Source organism: Blastomyces gilchristii (assembly GCF_000003855.2).
Source record: "Blastomyces gilchristii SLH14081 genomic scaffold supercont1.53, whole genome shotgun sequence".
Classification (NCBI taxonomy): domain Eukaryota; kingdom Fungi; phylum Ascomycota; class Eurotiomycetes; order Onygenales; family Ajellomycetaceae; genus Blastomyces; species Blastomyces gilchristii.
The window spans coordinates 40,746-59,534 of NW_003101630.1; the positions used below are offsets into that span (position 1 = coordinate 40,746).

At 28.6% G+C, this 18,789-nt stretch overlaps 1 protein-coding gene across 1 annotated transcript; it reads right to left on the reverse strand.

Annotated features, from left to right (window-relative positions):
- Positions 1-3,608: 3,608 nt before the first annotated feature.
- BDBG_18074 (uncharacterized protein) lies at positions 3,609-4,811 on the reverse strand (the record flags this gene model as incomplete). The annotated part of the gene is made up of 3 exons (XM_031725660.1): positions 3,609-3,755; positions 3,964-4,029; positions 4,407-4,811. Coding segments are annotated over 3 exons (617 nt in total), but the record flags the coding sequence as incomplete, so codon positions are not given.
- Positions 4,812-18,789: the final 13,978 nt, after the last annotated feature.

Consider the following 18,789-nt stretch of genomic DNA (forward strand, 5'->3'; position numbering starts at 1 on the left):
CAAACACATCTTGAAGAACAGAAGTGTCAGATCACAGATCTTCTAGAACATGATCTTATACAACTCTCATTAAGTATATAAGACTTTTCAGTTCTATTTATGAAAAAGATAGATAAGAAGTGATAAATATATATTGATTACTGAGCACTTAATAAGCTTATAATCAAGAATGAATATTCACTGTCATGAATTCAATAACAGTTGAATATGATTGAAAACACCTGATATCTATTAAAGATTGATCTTCTCTCAGAATACTGACAGATTCATGTGAGTGAACTGTCAGTTTCATGAATCATATTTAATACACAATGAGAAAAGTTTGAATTTCTGATAATATCATTCAGTCTGACAAATGTATTCATTATCTTTTAAATGATGATGAATACAATTCTTCATAAATAAAATGAAATCTTATATCTTATATATCTTAATAACATTCTGATCTTCTTAAACTTATATAATAAATATCTGAAGTATCTTGATAAAGTGCTTACAACTCTGACAGAGTATAAGCTCTATATCAAATTAATAGAGTATATATTTAAAATGAAAGAGTTGAAGTTCATAGAATATATAGTAAGTGATGACTGTATATATCTCATTCTGAAGAAATTGAATGTTATAGTAAATTGATCACAGTTAAGAAATGTACATTATATACAACAGTTTCTTGAATTAATCTCATATTATCATAGATTTATTAAGGATTTTGTATGAATATCTGTATCACTCTCAGATCTCTTAAGAGAAATGAATACAAATCTGTGAAAGAAGAAGTTTCATTCAATTATCTGAAATACTGCATGCAAAGAGACTTTTCTCACACTGAGAAAATGTATAATAATATTCTCAGTGCTTATTTAATCAGATTGTAATAAACCTTTCTACATTAAAATAAACACATCTGAATGAGCTATCAGAGATACTCTTCTACAGATAAGTAAGAACAGCAAGCTACACTCAGTGATATATGATGATAAAAAACTATCAGATACTGAGCTCAATTACTCAGTGTATAAAAAGAAATTGCTAGTGATTAAGCACACACTGACATTGTGAGATAGATATATTGATAATAGGCTTATAATAATAGTAATCACAGATTATGAAAGCCTTGTCTATCTATAATTAATAATAAAACCTTTTAAACACTTAGCACATTGAATCTCAGAGTTTTAAGTATATAATCTTCATATTAAATACTGAAAGAAATCAGACACTGTAGTATCTGATATAATTAGTTACAGATCTGATTTCATGAATGAGAGTTCTGTGAACTAGGTACAAGAAAAGTTTGTATTAAATATGCTGAGAGAGTGTAAGAAATCAGAATGAGTGAACATAATAATCTCTTACTTAGAGAATGATAAGATATTGAATAACAAGTATCTTATGAGAGTAGTAGAAGAGATGCTTCTGAACTTCAAGCTGAGAAAATTGAAAAATAATATTATACTTTACTGCAATCTAGAATATACAGAAGCTTTCTATCTAGAATCTTCATTTAGATACAACTTAGTAACTCATATACATAAGAAATTCAGTCACTTAGAAAGTTCTGAACTCATGAGTATACTCAAACCAAGAGTATACTGACTAAGCATGATCAAGAACATTCAGATGTATGCTCATAAGTAATTGAATTATTAGGTCATAAAAGAATCTAAGAAAGGATTAAAATATGAGAAAGTACAATATCAGATAAAGTGTATGATATAACTGTTTAAACAATGAGAAATGAACCTCATAAACATATTACTGCAAATGTCAAATAAAAATTAATAAATAATCACTGCTATTGATTACACTACTGACTGATCAGTTGTGAAAGCAGTTTCAGAGATGACAGAGAAGATGATAATGAAGTTTCTATATAATGAGATCTATATTAACTATAGAATACTGTGCAAGATTCTAACTAATAACAGTGTGAATCTTATAGAAGAAGTGATGAGGCATTTCATAAGTCAGTTACAGACAAGACATTGTAGAACAACACTATATCATCTGTGAATAAACAGAAAGATAGAATGCTTGAATGAAATCTTAGATAATATACTGATGAAATATCTAATGAGCAATTCTACAAGACTATGAAATGAATATCTCAGACAGATGCTATTAGTCATGCAGATTTAACAGTATACAGTCTTTAAGTGTTTATTATTCTATTTGTTGTATGAATTGCATCCGTGCATCCTGGAGAATGTTTCAGAAGAGAGAAGAGAGGGAACAGCAGTTATGAACACAACAGTTACAGACACAGAATCAAGATTGAAAGAGATCAGTCACACATGTACAAAAGCTAATAAGTTACTTCTGAACTGAGCAATTCAATTGAAAAGAATACAAGACTCACTAGTTAAGATATCAAGTCTCAAGATGAAAATATGAGTTCTTATACATAATAAGAGTTCTGAGAAGTTTCAATCTAGATGATTTGAGTTATATAAAATACTTAAATCACATTCTTTGAGAATATATGCATTGAAAGAATCAGAGGAATGAATCTTACATAACTTAATAAATAATTCATAACTTATAAAAGTAAAGATGTAAGATCTGAGTGAATTATAATTATTCACAGCACTATTATCAGTATTGAAAAAGAAGAGACTTACAATTGAAAAGTCTCACAAAGTAAGAGAAATTATAGATACTTACAAATCAGATAATCTCACTTATTCTGATCTTTTCATAATTATAAGAAAAGAATGAGAGATAATAAAGAAATCAGATGAATGTCACACTTTAATAAGTAATAAGACTGTAGTCAGTTGTATGATAACACACTGCAGATAGTAGACATAATGTGATAAAAAGCAGTCTCAAAGTGACAGACTTGTATGTGAGTCAGATCACAGAAGAAAAAGAGATTCAGAGTTGAATTTAACTGTTTACATTAGCTTAATTATAGAGATTACAGAGAATGAACTATCTGAAACATCTGCAGATGCATGAAATCAAGTCATCTTAATCTCTGAGAATGCTCAGAGATCAGGCAAGGTTAGTTTCAATGAGTTATTCACTGTAGTGATCTGAGTGAGTGAAGAGAGACAGTATAACATATGAGACAGAATCACAAGATGAAAGCTACTGAACCTAGTCACTGAACACTGTATTATATAGAGATTATATAAGAGTAGTGACTAGCAGACAAAGAAAAAGTATAAGAAAAGAAAAGAAATAATGAATTGATTATCAACTGTAAGAGTTAGCTGTAAAAGATAAATATTATTATACATATCTCATTCATTTTTATACATTATATATTTAATCTATTTTCAACATCACATCACTTAAAAAATGTTAAAAATAAAGGAAATCTCAAAACTCAAGATCTGTAAGAGATTCAAGAGCTGTAAGTCACTTTCATAATAACACTGTACATGTCTCTGATTTCTCTACTGCTCTATGTACAACATTAATGTCATTTATCACAAGAGTGACTGAAATGCCAATATAGAAATGTATATGTATACATGTAGAAAAATTAAAGAAGAGTACAGAATCTGCAGAATCAGAAGTCAGAGCAGAGAGAACAGAGACAGAAGAAATGAAAGAAGAAGAAGATACAGAATCAGATGAATAACAGCAGAAGTTACTCAGAGTTAAATACTTATAATCTGATATGCACACAATCTTCTTCACAGAAGAGAAAGAGAAAGTGATAAGAGAAGCTTGAGAACAGAAGAGAGTAGTCTCAGCAGCATTATTATCTTTGATTAGAATGATCTCTGACACTGAAGCAACTAAGAATTATTATTAGTGTATAAAAACTGTAAAATCAGAAGTGAGAATAGTTACTGAATAAACACTCACTGATCTTAACATTGTATGCATAATTACAACACATACAAGACTTCCCAGAAAGAGAGAGAGAGACATGAGAGAATGCAGGAAGTAGAACACAGCATGTGAACAGCTCATTCTCATAATAATATCTCAGACAAGACATACAAGCCTCCCATCTGCAGATGTAAAAGAGTATGACATTCATATTTCTATTTCTGAAAACACAGATATCTTTTATCTGCATTACAAAGTCAGATAACAGATATCAGAGAATAAACTGATACAGATCTATCATTCTGAAGAAATTCATTAGAGCAGATGTCTCTGTGATATTGAACTTTACAGTTGTAAAAAGTTTCTTGATATCTATGAATATCACAACTTTATGTATAATAAAACTCATAACAATTTTCTCTAAGAATAGAAAAATCAGTGTCAGAAAGAAAAGATAAAAAAGAAAAAAGACTTATAATCTTAATACTGTTGAGAGAGAGAGTGATTCTCTGATATAAATGAACAATTGTCTCATTATAAATATTTAAAATAAATATAATAATCAGTGTCTGTGATCAAGCTTCAGATAGTTGTGTTATACATTATCTTTATACAATAAATTATTCTAGAGATCAGTAAGAGAAGTGAGAGTGTATACATTAAAAAATATAATTCACTGAGTCTACATAACATCTTCCTGAAACAGGAAGAGTTAGTAATGAAGGCAGTGGCAGAAGCAGAAGTAGCAGAAGTGAGAGTCACAGAAACAGAGATAGCAGGAGCAGGAGAACCAGACACAGAGACAAGTATAGAAGACTGACAGAGAGCAGCAGAGAAAGAAATAGAGAAGAGAGTAGCAGAGAAAGAAGCAGCAGAAGAGGCAGAGAGAGATATGAAAGACTCAGTTACATATAATACAGACAATTTCTTCATTATCACATTCTCTAAGTTCTTAATCAATGATTCAATATTGAGTTGACTATCATCAGCAGATGTGAATCTGTCAATATGTGAAGATTCTATGTGAATAAAAACAAACATATCAGCATCTGTATTCATACAAAATTATGTCAGAAAACATGATCAGAAGCTCACTGAGAAGAAAAAATAATTGAGAGTGTATAAGAAGATGAAGAAGATGTGTTATTCATAGTAATATGTTCTAGTGATTGTTAGAGAATAAATAAGTCCTGATCACATTTTACAATGCATTACACTTACTGCTAATGAACTGTCTGATATGAGCACTATGATGACACTTGTTATAAGAACAGAGAGTCATTGCCAGAAACACATATAATGTGATAGATGAACAGATAGAAAGAGTTAAATAGAAGAAGAAGTAGAAATCTTGAATGAGATGATGATGTTCAATGATGATGATAATGAAGAAGATGATTGAAGAATGAGAAAAGTTAGTAAATGGGAGATGTAATATAGTGAAAGTTTCTTTATGAGAATGTACACAGAATACTAGCTGAATCAGAGATAGATCACATGATCATAAAACACTAGTGGCGAGCTAATTCACATGAAGCTAGAGTATATGATATGATCATGTGAGCGTGACTGAATCTGATGAAAGAGAATGTGATTTGAAAGAATATACAACTGCTGAATAATAACACAGCTGCTTCTGAACTTGCTTATGAATGTAAAGAGGTCATAGCAGCCATCAATTAATTTAGTGTACAGTATATAAGAAGCCGGTGTACGCCTGTAATCATACGCTGGCTTAAGCAACCTTTGAATCACAGGTAGAAAACAATGTTCTGCAATTGACACTGTTCTCTCAGTTATTTATGATGTTCAAGTAGCAAAGAATGAAGGCCTGGTCTCAACTGCAGTTTTTATTGATATAAAAGATGCATTTGATCATGTTTTAAAGTCTAAGATGATTCAAACTTTGAAGATGTTAAAACTGTCACTTTCTCTAATAAAATGAGTTAATTGTTTCATGTCTAAAAGAATTATACAACTATTCTTTGATGGAAGAAAACAAGATAAAACTGAGATAAAAATAGAAGTATCACAAAAATCTTCAATCTCACCAGTTTTATTTGCAATATACACTGCATATCTATTCAAGAATAGAGAGATGAAAATAGTGAGATCTTCAAGTTATGTAGATGATATTGATCTACTCTACAGTTCAAAGACAATCAAAGAGAATTTAGAAGTGATTGAGAAAGCAGTAAAGAAAATCTTTATTAGAGCAAATATCAATCTAATTCAATTTGATATGAATAAAACTGAGTTAATTTACTTTTTTTCCAGATTAAATGAGAAAGAACTAAGTCTAACTCTTTTGAATAAAGAGATTAAACCTAGTTTGAATGTCAAATGACTAGGAGTATGATTAAACTCTAAGTTGAATTTTAAATATCATATTCAACAAAGAATCATCAAGGCAGAGAGACTACTGAATAGTATAATCAGACTGTTAAATACTGAGAGAGGTCTATTCTTTCAGGCTATGAGAAAGTTATACATATCCTGTATTATCTCAGTAGCTGATTATGAAGTTCAAGTTTGATGAAACAATCAAGATAACTTCACTGAACTCTTTCAAAGTCTATAAAACAGAGCTTTGAGAAGAATTGTGAGAGCATTCAAATCATCTCCTATTAAAGCAATAGAAATTGAAGCTTCAATTCCATCTTCTGCTATTTGATTTGAAAAGGCCTGTATGAACTATGCTCTGAGAGTCATGAAGATGAGCTCAAATCATATAATCAGAGAAAGAGTCTCTTCTTCATTTTCATCAGTTAACTCAGAAAATGAACTGAATTGAAATAGATTTCTTAATTGAAATGAGAATAATGTTTTAAAGAAAATGCTCTCTCAACTGTATAGACTATGTTCACTTATTAAGAATCAATTTTCTTCATTAAATGTTGAGAAAATTGATCATGAGAAGACATCTCTCTGAAGAGAAAAGCTGAAATCTCTCATAGATTTATAAATAAATGAACTATCTAAAGAGAGAGAATATGAATAGTATTTGAAGAAGATCTCTACAATCAATATAAAAGACTCTATTCTGATTTACTCAGATGACTCAAAAATGAGAATTTGAATAGATTAGATGCGGACATTGCTTATACTAAAGATAATATCAATTTTATCTCAGATTTCTGGAATTTAGACTGTGAATCTGAAGTCTTTGATACTGAACTATTTGCAATAGTGAAAGCTTTCAAACTCATTGAAATAAAATCTCATAAAAGAGGAAATAGTTTGAAAGAGACATGAATATTCTCTGATTGTTAAGCTGCTTTAAAAAGACTTAGAAATAGTCAGATTCATAATGATCAAATAAATCTTGAACTGATTTTAAACTCTGTTTTGAAAATTCAAATGAGAAGAACATCAAAACTGATAATTCATCTGCATTGAGTTCCTGCTCATATGAATATTCATGACAATGAATTGGCTGATTCAGCTGCAAAAAAGGGTTCAGAATTAAGCAGATCTATTCAAAAAACAGTGTCCTAGTCTTTCATAAAGGGAAAGATCAAAGAATCTTGTTTAAACAAGTGAAATGAAAGCTGGCAGAAACAAAAGAAGAGCATACATTATTCAAGATTTGAGACAAAATCAAAGTGAAAATCTTGTTTAATTAAATATAAATAGAAAGTATTCTCATCTATAATTCAGCTGAAACTAGAACATGATTATTTCAAATTCTATATACAAAGATTTGATGATAGATTTGATTCAACAGAGTGCTCATTCTGCAATGTGAATGAAAATCCTGAGTATATTGTAATACATTGTGCATTATACAATAGTCTCAGAGTCAGATTAAAGAAGAAGTATAATTTAAATCAATTATATATGAGGTTCTTATTCTCAACTGAGACAGGAATTAAATACTTAATAGACTTTCTATCAGAAACTCAAGCAGCTACAAGAAAATGACTGAATTCAGAAGTATCTGAATATGAAGAGGCAGAAATTGATTATATATAGTCTGTTAAAACAGCTATATACTATCTTTTAATAATTTTATTTTGTTATAGTCTCTCTTTACTATACTTGTTTCTTTCTGTTCTTTTCTATCTATCTATTTAATGTGTCTATCTTTAAGACTATGTTCTCTTTTCCTTTGTCATGATATTTTCAAATGGTTTCAAAGTATCAGAAGGTGTTGAAATACTGCAATTTGTAAGCAGTTTTTGTATTCTGGGCTGGAATTTTCTGATTTTGCATATCTGAAATTGATAAATGTATAATAGTTGACTCTATAGATATAGGAAAAACCCTGAGAACTAAAGGTTCTCAGGTAGATATCATAGTCTCTGACTGCATACATCTATAATTGAAGAATAATAATAATAATAATAATTAACTTTGAAAAAGCTGATTGAAAGGCAGTTGAAGAAATAATAAGACTGTTAAAATCTGAAAGACAGAGTGAGCTATATTGAAATCCTGATCAAGATATCTCAAATGAAATGCTTGAGAATAGAGTGAAGCTCATTACATCTATTATTCTAATAAGTGTTAAAGATAATATTTCAAAGAGAAAGTCTTCTGAGTATTTAAAACCTTGATGAAATGAGAATATCATATCTAAAAGAAAACAATTAGCTACTGCTAGAAGAGATTGAAAGAATAATGTAATTTCTGATAAAGAGTTCAAAGCTGTCAGAAATGAATATTTTTCAGATATTAAAAGAGTTAAAACAGACTGCTGGAATAAATTTCTTGAAGAAGCATAAGAAAAGAAAGTTTTTAAAGCATTTAACTATATTAAAACAAGAAGTGTAGCAAAACTTCCAGTCTTAGAATATGAGTTTCAGAATGAATCATATACAGCAAACTCGTTTAAGAAAAAATGTCAAGCTTTTATAAGAACTCTCTTTCAAAACTCATCAGATTCAGAGAAAGAGAATATATCACTTCTCAACTATATTGATGAAAATGACTGGGAATGGCCTGATCTTATACAAGATGTATTAGAGTTAGCCATTTTCTCAAGTTCAGTTAAAACTGCTTAGACTGGCCCGCGGGACCATGAATTTCACATTTGGTCCCATTTGATCTGATCTCATACATTTCTTGGCGTGAGTCCCATCAGGACGAAGCCTCAAGAAATCTGAAAATGAACCATTTCTGAGAGAAATAGTGTGAAAAATGACCAGATTTAATTCAAGAACAGTGAAATGAGAGGAATTTCTCAGAATAAACTGTGAAAGATAATCATTCTTTCAAAATCAGAATGAGACTGAAACTGAAGATTAAAATCAGTCTCATTCAGTTCATTCAGTGATTGCTTATATAATCAGAATTTAATAACAATTATTGATAACACTCATGAAACAACTAAATACATTCTTGTACAAGTTTATTCTTCACTTTCTCATGAAAACTACACTTCTCTGATATACTGTGATCAGAGGTATTAAACTGTCTGATAATTCCATGTTTTATAATCATGAGTTTCTTGATTGTTTCTTCTTATAATTGTTCTCAGTGATAGTGATAAATATCTCAACTTGAGTTGAACTTTCACTTCATTCTCACCTCTGTTAACAAAATTGTCAGAATATTATATATTATCAGTGCAACAGTTGAATATATACTCTCAACAATTTTTCATAACTCTAGAATTGATTTAATGTGTAAATTTATCAGATTATCTTAAAGATAGTGATCAAATTCAGTTTTACAAGTATGTAGTTTTGCCTGATTTTCAGTTATAATCAATGTATATAAGTTCTATTTCATAGTTAGTATTATAGTTCTATATAATATGAAGTATTATCAAAGATTATTACTTACTAGAGAATTATATTTCACTGTCTTCACATCTTGAACATCTGCTTCTTCAAATCTCTAATAGTTAGTATTGTAGTAGTCTCAGACTAATTTAATATATAAGTCTCATTTCTTCTCTGTTCAATCTTGAGAAGTGTAGATATTAACTCAATAAGAGAGATCTAGTAGAGCTGCTACAGCATAGTACTCTGCAAAAGATTGTTCAGTTTTGCTGTAGTAATATATCAGTTTATCTCTCATAGTAATAATTGACTGTGCTATAGCATCATTCTGAACTGAATTTCTTTTTAAGTGATTCAACTGCTTCTTAAGATGAGTAAATAAACTGTTATACATTCATCAGACTGACTGCAGTATTGATGTACAAGTGATTGAGACTGTCTTTATTATCTTATAAAACTGAAACAGTAAACTAATTACATATTTCAACTGAGTTCACTTCATATCAGAAAGTTTTAATATCTGAATCTTTTCTTAATCAGAGTATTACACTAAATGATCAATCATCTGATAGGATTAAAGAGCTTAAACAGTTATCTCATATATTAAACTTCATCATATTCTAACATTCTGTATAATATTCAGTGATATAACTAATTTATTTGTTTATTGAATATCATGAAATCATTATTATTATTTAGAGAAGATACAAATTACATTAGTAATATTTCAAATCTGTGATATTTAAATTATTAATCAATCTATTCAAAATTAACAGTAGTATTATCAAAAAGTATTATCAAAAAGCAATATTAAAAAGTGTTATTAAAAAACATTATCTTTTACAAAGTGAATGTAAAAGTTAATTAAGTAATCACTTTCATCTCATTCTTATCTCAAGAATCAGCTATCTCATTATTCTTTATCTTAATATTAAGATTCTTTATCAGTGTTTGCATTACAAGTTAAATCATATAAGTAATGCAGAGAATATGATCTTATTTACTATTTCAGAAATACAAACTCAATTTTTACTTCAAGCTCTTCATCATAGTGTAGTTATTTACAGCATTATCAGTTGTAATTGTAAGAAGACTGAGACTAATATCTCAATAGTCATTTTTAATCATAGTCATTAATACCTCTGATATATAATTCTCAGTATGACTACTAATCAATGATTCAAACTCAATTAATATCTCTTGATAAGTTCAGTTCTCATCAATGTAATAACATGTAACTTTCATAAATGTAAGATTGTTTATACTAGTTTATACATTCACTGTGAGAGACACTCTTCAATAATTCTTCAACTCTGATTCTAGATATTATATATTAACTTTATAGTATATCTCAAGATTGAACTGAAGACAGAATCAATGTGAAATATGAAGATTTGAATTAAGAATTTGAAGAAGTGTTCAGAATTCGGGGTTTTCAATTGATTGAAGAGAAAGATTCAGAGATATATATATACAAAGTAATTATTTACAGAACTTATCAGATGAGAGTTATGAAATCAGAGTACTGATACATGATTATTTTCATATGATTTTCTTCAAATTAGAAAGTTAGTGTTATCAAAAATTATTATCTGATAGAGTAACTTATCAGCTCAGTAGTAATTTTCTGATCATTTTTCTTTTATTATCTGCATTTCAATAACTTCAGATGTCAGGAAATTTCTTCAGAGCTATGATCAGTTTATAATAAATATTTCTGAATAAAGTTACAGTGATTGTAGTAGAGAGATAACTCTTCAGTAATCTATAATACAATCTGTTGATAATTATTCTATAGTTCATCTCAGTGTTTGTGTTGAGTTTTTCATAAATTTCATGACCTGAAATCAGATATAAAGAATGAAATAATCATTCATCATAATTGAAAGAGAGCATTCTGTGTTAAATTGTAAATAATATAGACTTTGTAATTTACAGTGATTTCTTAAAGAGTTTATGAATCTTCAATAGAAGTAAAAGAAGTGAAAGAAGTAAATTCAGAAGATATGATAATAATTTAAGAAAGATAATAATTTATTTTCAATAACTGATCACTGATGTGTGTAAGAAGAATTAATATAAGAGAAAATAATCTTGTTTCTTAGCTTAGTTATAATTTTAGTACTAACTCAGATTGAATATCATTAATATATAAAAGTAAATAAACAATCTTAATTAATCTCTGTCATATTTCTTGAAATATATTAATATTGTGAAAGAGAGTGTTATTAAATTACATTATCAGATAATATCATTAAAAATATATTAATATTATAAATATCAATGTTGAAAAAATGTTGATACTTATACATTATAGTGATTTGTGAATCATGATAGTGAAATATATATATATATATATATATTATTCCTGACTTGATTACAACTTGTACAATAATTTTTAAAAACTCAAAATTAATTTCAATTATTAATAATTATGAACTTATAACTAACTAATATAAAAAGAAAAAAACTTTTTCTACTTATTATCTTTCTTCTCTTTCTCATTCTTCTTAGTATTCTTTATAATTCACTGTTCATTCTTCCTCTTCTTCTTCTTCTTATCTGAGATGATAATCACCTTAAAATCTCTCTTCACTATCTTCTTAGAGAAGGGTTTCTACTGCTCTTCTTCAGCAAGGTCAATCTGCATCTTAAAATCCTGCATTTCCTGATCTGCTGTCTCAGGTTCCATCTCAGCAGTAAGTAGATTGATATACTCAGAGAGCAGAGCTGTCTTCTTAATATTCTGAATTATGAAGTGTATTTAAGACCTGAATAAGACCTTAATTCTCTTCTTCTCTGTTAGCTCCTGCTAATCAATTAGAGAACAGAAGTATTATTAAAAATTATTATCTCTTAATAAATAAAAAACTTATCAGTTTTGACTTCTTTATCTTCTGCTTTAACACTCTCTTAATCTTCTTCTATTATTACTTATTTATAGTAATACTCTTCTTCTCTCTTTCTCTCTTCATCTTAGTCTTAAATTATTCTTAAGACTTCTTCTGATTTCATCACTACTGTATGAGACTCTTCACTATCTTTTTCTTCAATTTCTTATAAACAGTGTTATCTGCATTATTTCTATACTTAGTTCAGTCTAAATCTATCAGAAGTGTTACTTAAAATTGTTATCATTCTGCTTTCTTACAGAGTCTCTTCAAGGTATTATAATATGTCTTACAATCTGTCTTTTCTTGCTTGAACATCTCCTTCTTCTCTCTCTTCAATCTGTGACAGCACTCACACGCCTTGATGATCCGCAGGACTGCAGAATATTTGAAGAGAAATAACATAATTGATTTCAGTGAGTGTTGAAGAGAGATGAAGGCAGAAGAGACAGTCAGAAATGATATGATAATAATAATAATAATGATAATGATGATGATAATGATGATGATGATAGTGATGATAATAATGATGATGATAATAATGATAATAATGATGAAAGAAGAAGTGCATTGAAATATATTACTGACTTATCAAATATAAAGAGACTTAAAGAAAATATTAACAGCTTTCAGAGATGTACAGAAACAGCTACAGTGTTGCATAGTAACATTATCTTCATTCAATACATACACTGTTAATATTCTTTCTATACAGTTATCATATAATCTGTATCAGAGATACATGCAGAAAACAGATCTTTGTTACTAGAATAAATGATTGCAGCAATTCTCTGTTTTTATATTATAAAGAAAAGTTGTTCTTATTTCTTTCTTCTCTCTTTTCTCTTCTTCAATTAATCACTAATTTCAAGCTGATATGAAAACTATTAAAACACTCTCAGAAACCCTCAAATTGAAGAGTATAGACTAATCAAATTTCAAATACAGAAGAACTCAAATTATCTTCTACAGATTCAATTACTCATTCTCTCTCAAATAAAACAGCAGTTATATCATCTCTTTCTCTCTCAATCAAACAAAACATGGCCTGTGAAAAGCAAGTACTATATCAGATCATAATGATCAACACAGCCTCAGCATACAGAGCTGTATATGTGCAGCATGTGCTGAACTGAGAGACTGTGTGAGTTGCACACTGACAGCAGCATCTCAGAGAGAGCTGTGCAGTATGAAAAAGCTGCAACTCTCAGTCATATATGCAGAGAGTGAATTACTGCAGTAAGTGCATATGCATTGAAGTAATACTTTTTGATAATACTCAGTCTCTGATATAATGAAAATAGAGTCTCTCTGTGAGATTCATTTTTATCAGAAGTCAGAGAATCTTATATTTCTCAAGATCATCTTCACACATCTTATCTATGAAATCAATGAAGAAAATCATTGATTTCAGTGTTCTACTCTTGATGTCATTTAAGTGACAGCAGAGTTCACTCTCACAACACTTTTTAAGTGTATATTTTCTAATTATTCACATTTATACAGATATATACTGATTATTTATTAGATAATGTTATGATAATGACTCATCACAGCTGTGTTACTCTTACTATGAGAGATACATGATTAATAATAAACATTGTGAAGACTCTGAGAAGTAAGTATTTTGAGAATACTGTAACTCTGTGATCTTGATTTTTTTTGTTTTTGTTTTTTCTTTTTTTCTTTTTCTTTTATTTTTTTTTTCTTTCTCTTTCTTTCTCTTTTTTTCTTTCTCTTCTTTTTTTCTTTCTCTTTTTTTTTATTGTGATTTTTTCTTATTATTGTTTTGTTTTTTGTTTTTTTGTTTTTTTTTTGTATTTTATATTTCTTTTTTTAATTAAAATGATATTAATTATGATCTGTGTTCAGAAAAGTAATAATATTTAATAACACTCTCTGTTGGAGATTGTTCAACAAATGAGTACTATGTTATGATATTATATAAGTGAGAAATAATTTCATAGTCTTATTTAATGCCATTTTCAGTAATGAGATCAGAATGAAAATGTGACTAAGAATTTAAACATATTCTTTATCTGAGACTAGATTTTTATTTGAAAAGTGAATTTGAGATCTTTAATATTTGAAATAATGTGATTTGAGATCAATGTGATGAACACAAATCATGATCAGAAGTAATGCTTTTAGACAACATGACAACTGTAAAGTTTGATCCTGGTCTCAGACACGGTCGCACGGTCAGTCTAAAACTGCTACAGAGCCTGATTCAATTAATCACTTGATTATTCAAAATATATACTTCTACTTAAAGAATGAATATTTTGAGCTCTTTTTCAATCTCTTAAAAAATGAATATCATTCTGAATGCTGAAGAGAAGTCACTGAAGTGTTTCTTGCAAAACCTAATAGAAAAACTTCAATTTCTAAGTCATATAGAGTAATATCTCTATTGAAGTGTTTAGAAAAGATTTTAGAAAATATAATAGTTACTCAACTATCTTTTATAAGCTCTATTAGTAATTCTCTTGTATTCAGTAAATAAATGAGAGATAGAAAACAATGTTCTGTAATTAACACTGTTCTCTCAGTTGTTCATGATATTCAAATAGCAAAGTATGAAGATCTGGTCTCAACTGCAGTTTTTATTAATATAAAAGAAGCATTTAATCATGTTTCAAAGTCAAAGTTAATTCAGACTTTGAAGATGTTAAAACTGTCACTTTCTCTAATAAAATGAGTTAACTGTTCTATATCTAAAAGAATCTTATAACTTTTCTTTGATGAAATAAAATGAGACAAGACTGAGATAAAAATAGAAGTACTGCAAGAATCTTCAATCTCACTCATTTTTATTTATAATATACACTGCATATCTATTCAAAAATAGAAATATAAGAATAGTGTGATCTCTGAGTTATGTGAATGATATTAATCTAGTTTACAGCTCAAAAACTATCAAAGAGAATTTGAAAGTGATTGAAAAAGCTGTAAAGAAAATCTTTGTTAGAGCAGATATTCATTAAATTCAATTTAATATAGATAAAACTGAGTTAATTCATTTCTTTTCTAGATTCAATGAGAAAGAACTATCTCTAACTCTTTTAAATAGAGAGATTAAACTCAGTGTAAATGTCAAATAATTAGAAGTATGATTAAACTTCAAGTTGAATTTTAAATATCACATTTAACAGAGAACTGTTAAGAAAGAAAGACTATTGAACAACATAATCAGACTATCAAATACAGAGAGAGATCTATTCTTTCAGGCTATGAGACAGTTATATATAGCCTGTATTATCTCAGTAGCTGATTATGAAGTTCAAGTTTAATGAAATAATCAAGAGAATTTCACTGAACTCTTTCAAAGTCTGTAAAACAGAGCTTTGAGAAGAATTCTGAGAGCATTCAAATCATCTTCTATTAAAGCAATGAAAATTGAAGCTTCAATTCTCTCTTCTACTATTAGATATGAAAAGATCTGTGTGAACTACACTCTGAGAGTTATAAAGATAAGCTCAAATTATATAATCAGAGAAAGAGTCTCTTCTTCATTTTCATCAATTAACTCTGAAAATGAACTGAATTGAAATACATTTCTTGATTGAAATGAAAATAATTCTTCAAAGAAAATATCTTCTCAACTGTACAGACTATACTCACTGATTAAAAATTAATTTTCTTCTTTAAATATTGAAAAAGTTGATCATGAGAAGATATCACTCTGAAGAGAAAAGCTTGAATCTCTTATAAACTTATAAATAAGTGAACTATCTAAGAAGAAAGAATATGAACAGCATTTGAAGAGAATTTCTACAATTAATATAGAAGACTCTATTCTGATATATTCAGATGACTTCAAAAATGAGAATTTAAATAGATTAGACACAGACATTGCTTATATTAAAGATACTATCAATTCTATCACAGATTTCTGAAATTTAGACTGTGAGTCTAAAGTCTTTGATACTAAACTATTTGTACTAGTGAAAGCTTTCAAACTCATTGAAATAAAATCTTATAAAAGAGGAAATAGTTTGAAAGAGATATAAATATTCTCTGATAGTCAAGCTGCTTTAAAAAGACTTAGAAATAGTCAGATTTATAATAATCAAATGAATCTTGAACTGATCTTAAACTCTGTTTTAAAAATTCAAAAGAGAAGAATATTAAAACTGATAATTCATCTACACTGAGTTTCTGCTCATATGAATATTCATGACAATGAATTGACTGATTCAGCTGTAAAAAAGAGTTCAGAATTAAGCAGATTTATTCAAAAAATTGTGTTCTGATCTGTTATAAAGAGAAAAATAAAAGAATCTTATTTAGATAAGTGAAATGAAAGCTGATAGAAATAAAAGAAGAGTATACATTATTCAAGATTTGAAACAAAACTCAAGTGAAAATCTTGTTTAATTAAATATAAAAAGAAAATATTCTCATCTATAATATAGCTCAAACTAGAATATGACTATTTCAAATCTTATATACAAAGATTTGATGATAGATTTGATTTAATAGAATGCTCATTCTGCAATACAAATGAGAATTCTGAGTATATTATAATACACTGTGCATTATACAATAGTCTCAGAGTCAGATTGAAAGAGAAGTATAATCTAAATCAATTAAATATGAAATTCTTATTTTCAACTAAGACAGGAATTAAATACTTAATAGACTTTCTATCAGAAACTCAATGTGGCGGGCTGCGCCCGATCAATCATATAGACTATTCCATTACACTCCATACATTCTTCCATTCCCGATCGCCGATCCGCGGCCGCTACGAACGCGCGCATATTCTTCCGCCCCGAAGCTCCACCGCGTACGCCACCACATACATGTATAAATATCCACCTTGATCACTGATTCTCGCACTTCCTCTTTCTTTCCTTCTTTAATGTTTTTATCTTTGTTACATAAGACCTATAATATTATATCAATCTATTCAGTGTAGGTTTCTTACACTATAAAAACATTCATCATCTTCTTATTAGAAAATGATTATTCATGCATTATCTTCTCATCAGGAACAATTATTCATCAAGAGATATCTGAACATGTAACAACACATAAGAAATAGAGAAACAGTTAAACAGTTAAGCAGACACTGAGTTCTCAGATAGAAGCTTGCTTATCAGTCATTCTGACTCTGCAATAAGATCTTACAAAGAGAATAAGATCTTATAAAAGAATATCAGTGAAAGACTTGAGAGTTCTGACACTCAGATATATGAGAATACAATTACACTTCTTTAGATTTCACAGATATCATATATCTGATGATTGATATAATCATGTCTAATGATAATATGAAACTCTTGAACATGAGCATAGACATGATATCACAGTGACTTTAAGCAATGTTGAAATTATAATAACACTAAATAGCTGATATGCATGCAACTTAATAACTTCAATATGAAGAGATTCAATAATTAACTTATGTGATTTCAACATCTACAGAATCAAATACAAAAGCACTGAAAGAATACTTAGATACTTTCATATATTTCAATGCTTCTGATCTCACTCTCTACTTATCATGAAGAATGAAAATGCTCATGAAACTGAGTATAGATGAAGATTTCATCAATTCATTAACTAATCAAGATTAATATATTAATGAATAATTGAAGAATCACACAAAACAGAAGTTTTATTCATGAATAAAAGTATGTGAATCAGCATTGTAAATACCTGATAATATTATCAAATATCTTGATATTCTGTTTCAAGACACTGTCATGCAATAGAAAGTATTAGATTGATTACAGAGTATTTGACAGAGAAACACTTCTCTTACAACATTCATCCCTGACTTCAACATCAAGATTCTAGAAGCAGATGATCAATCTTGAGAGAATTAAATGAAGATTAGTATACTTAAGAAGATATTAACTTTCAAACTCTTATAAATTCTTGTAAGTGTAGATAAAGACCAGACTTATGAAGACTTCTGCACACAGCTTCAGATAATAAATGACTGTCTTATTAAGCTCAAGAATATACAGAACAGTGATAGAAGACATTATATCTCAGTAACTCATACACTCACACTGAGGAATAATAATGATGCAGATATCATGAATTAAGTAGACTTAAATATCTACACATAAGCAAGAGTCTTCACTGTTCAGACAGACTTCTAAGTTTCTGAAATCACTTCTGAAGAAGTCACTGATTAATATTAATATGAAGTGTGTATCAACTGTAACTGATCAGAATACATTGCTTTCAACTGTTAATCAATCTATATATCTTCATACTTGAGAGAAAGATCAGTGTCTTCTCATTCAAAGAATGAATCAGCATCTGTCTGTGTCAATCACATTATATTAAAGAAAGATTCAGAAGATAACTATAAGAATGCTCTGATGAAATAGAGAAAAGATTAGCTTCTATTCAAA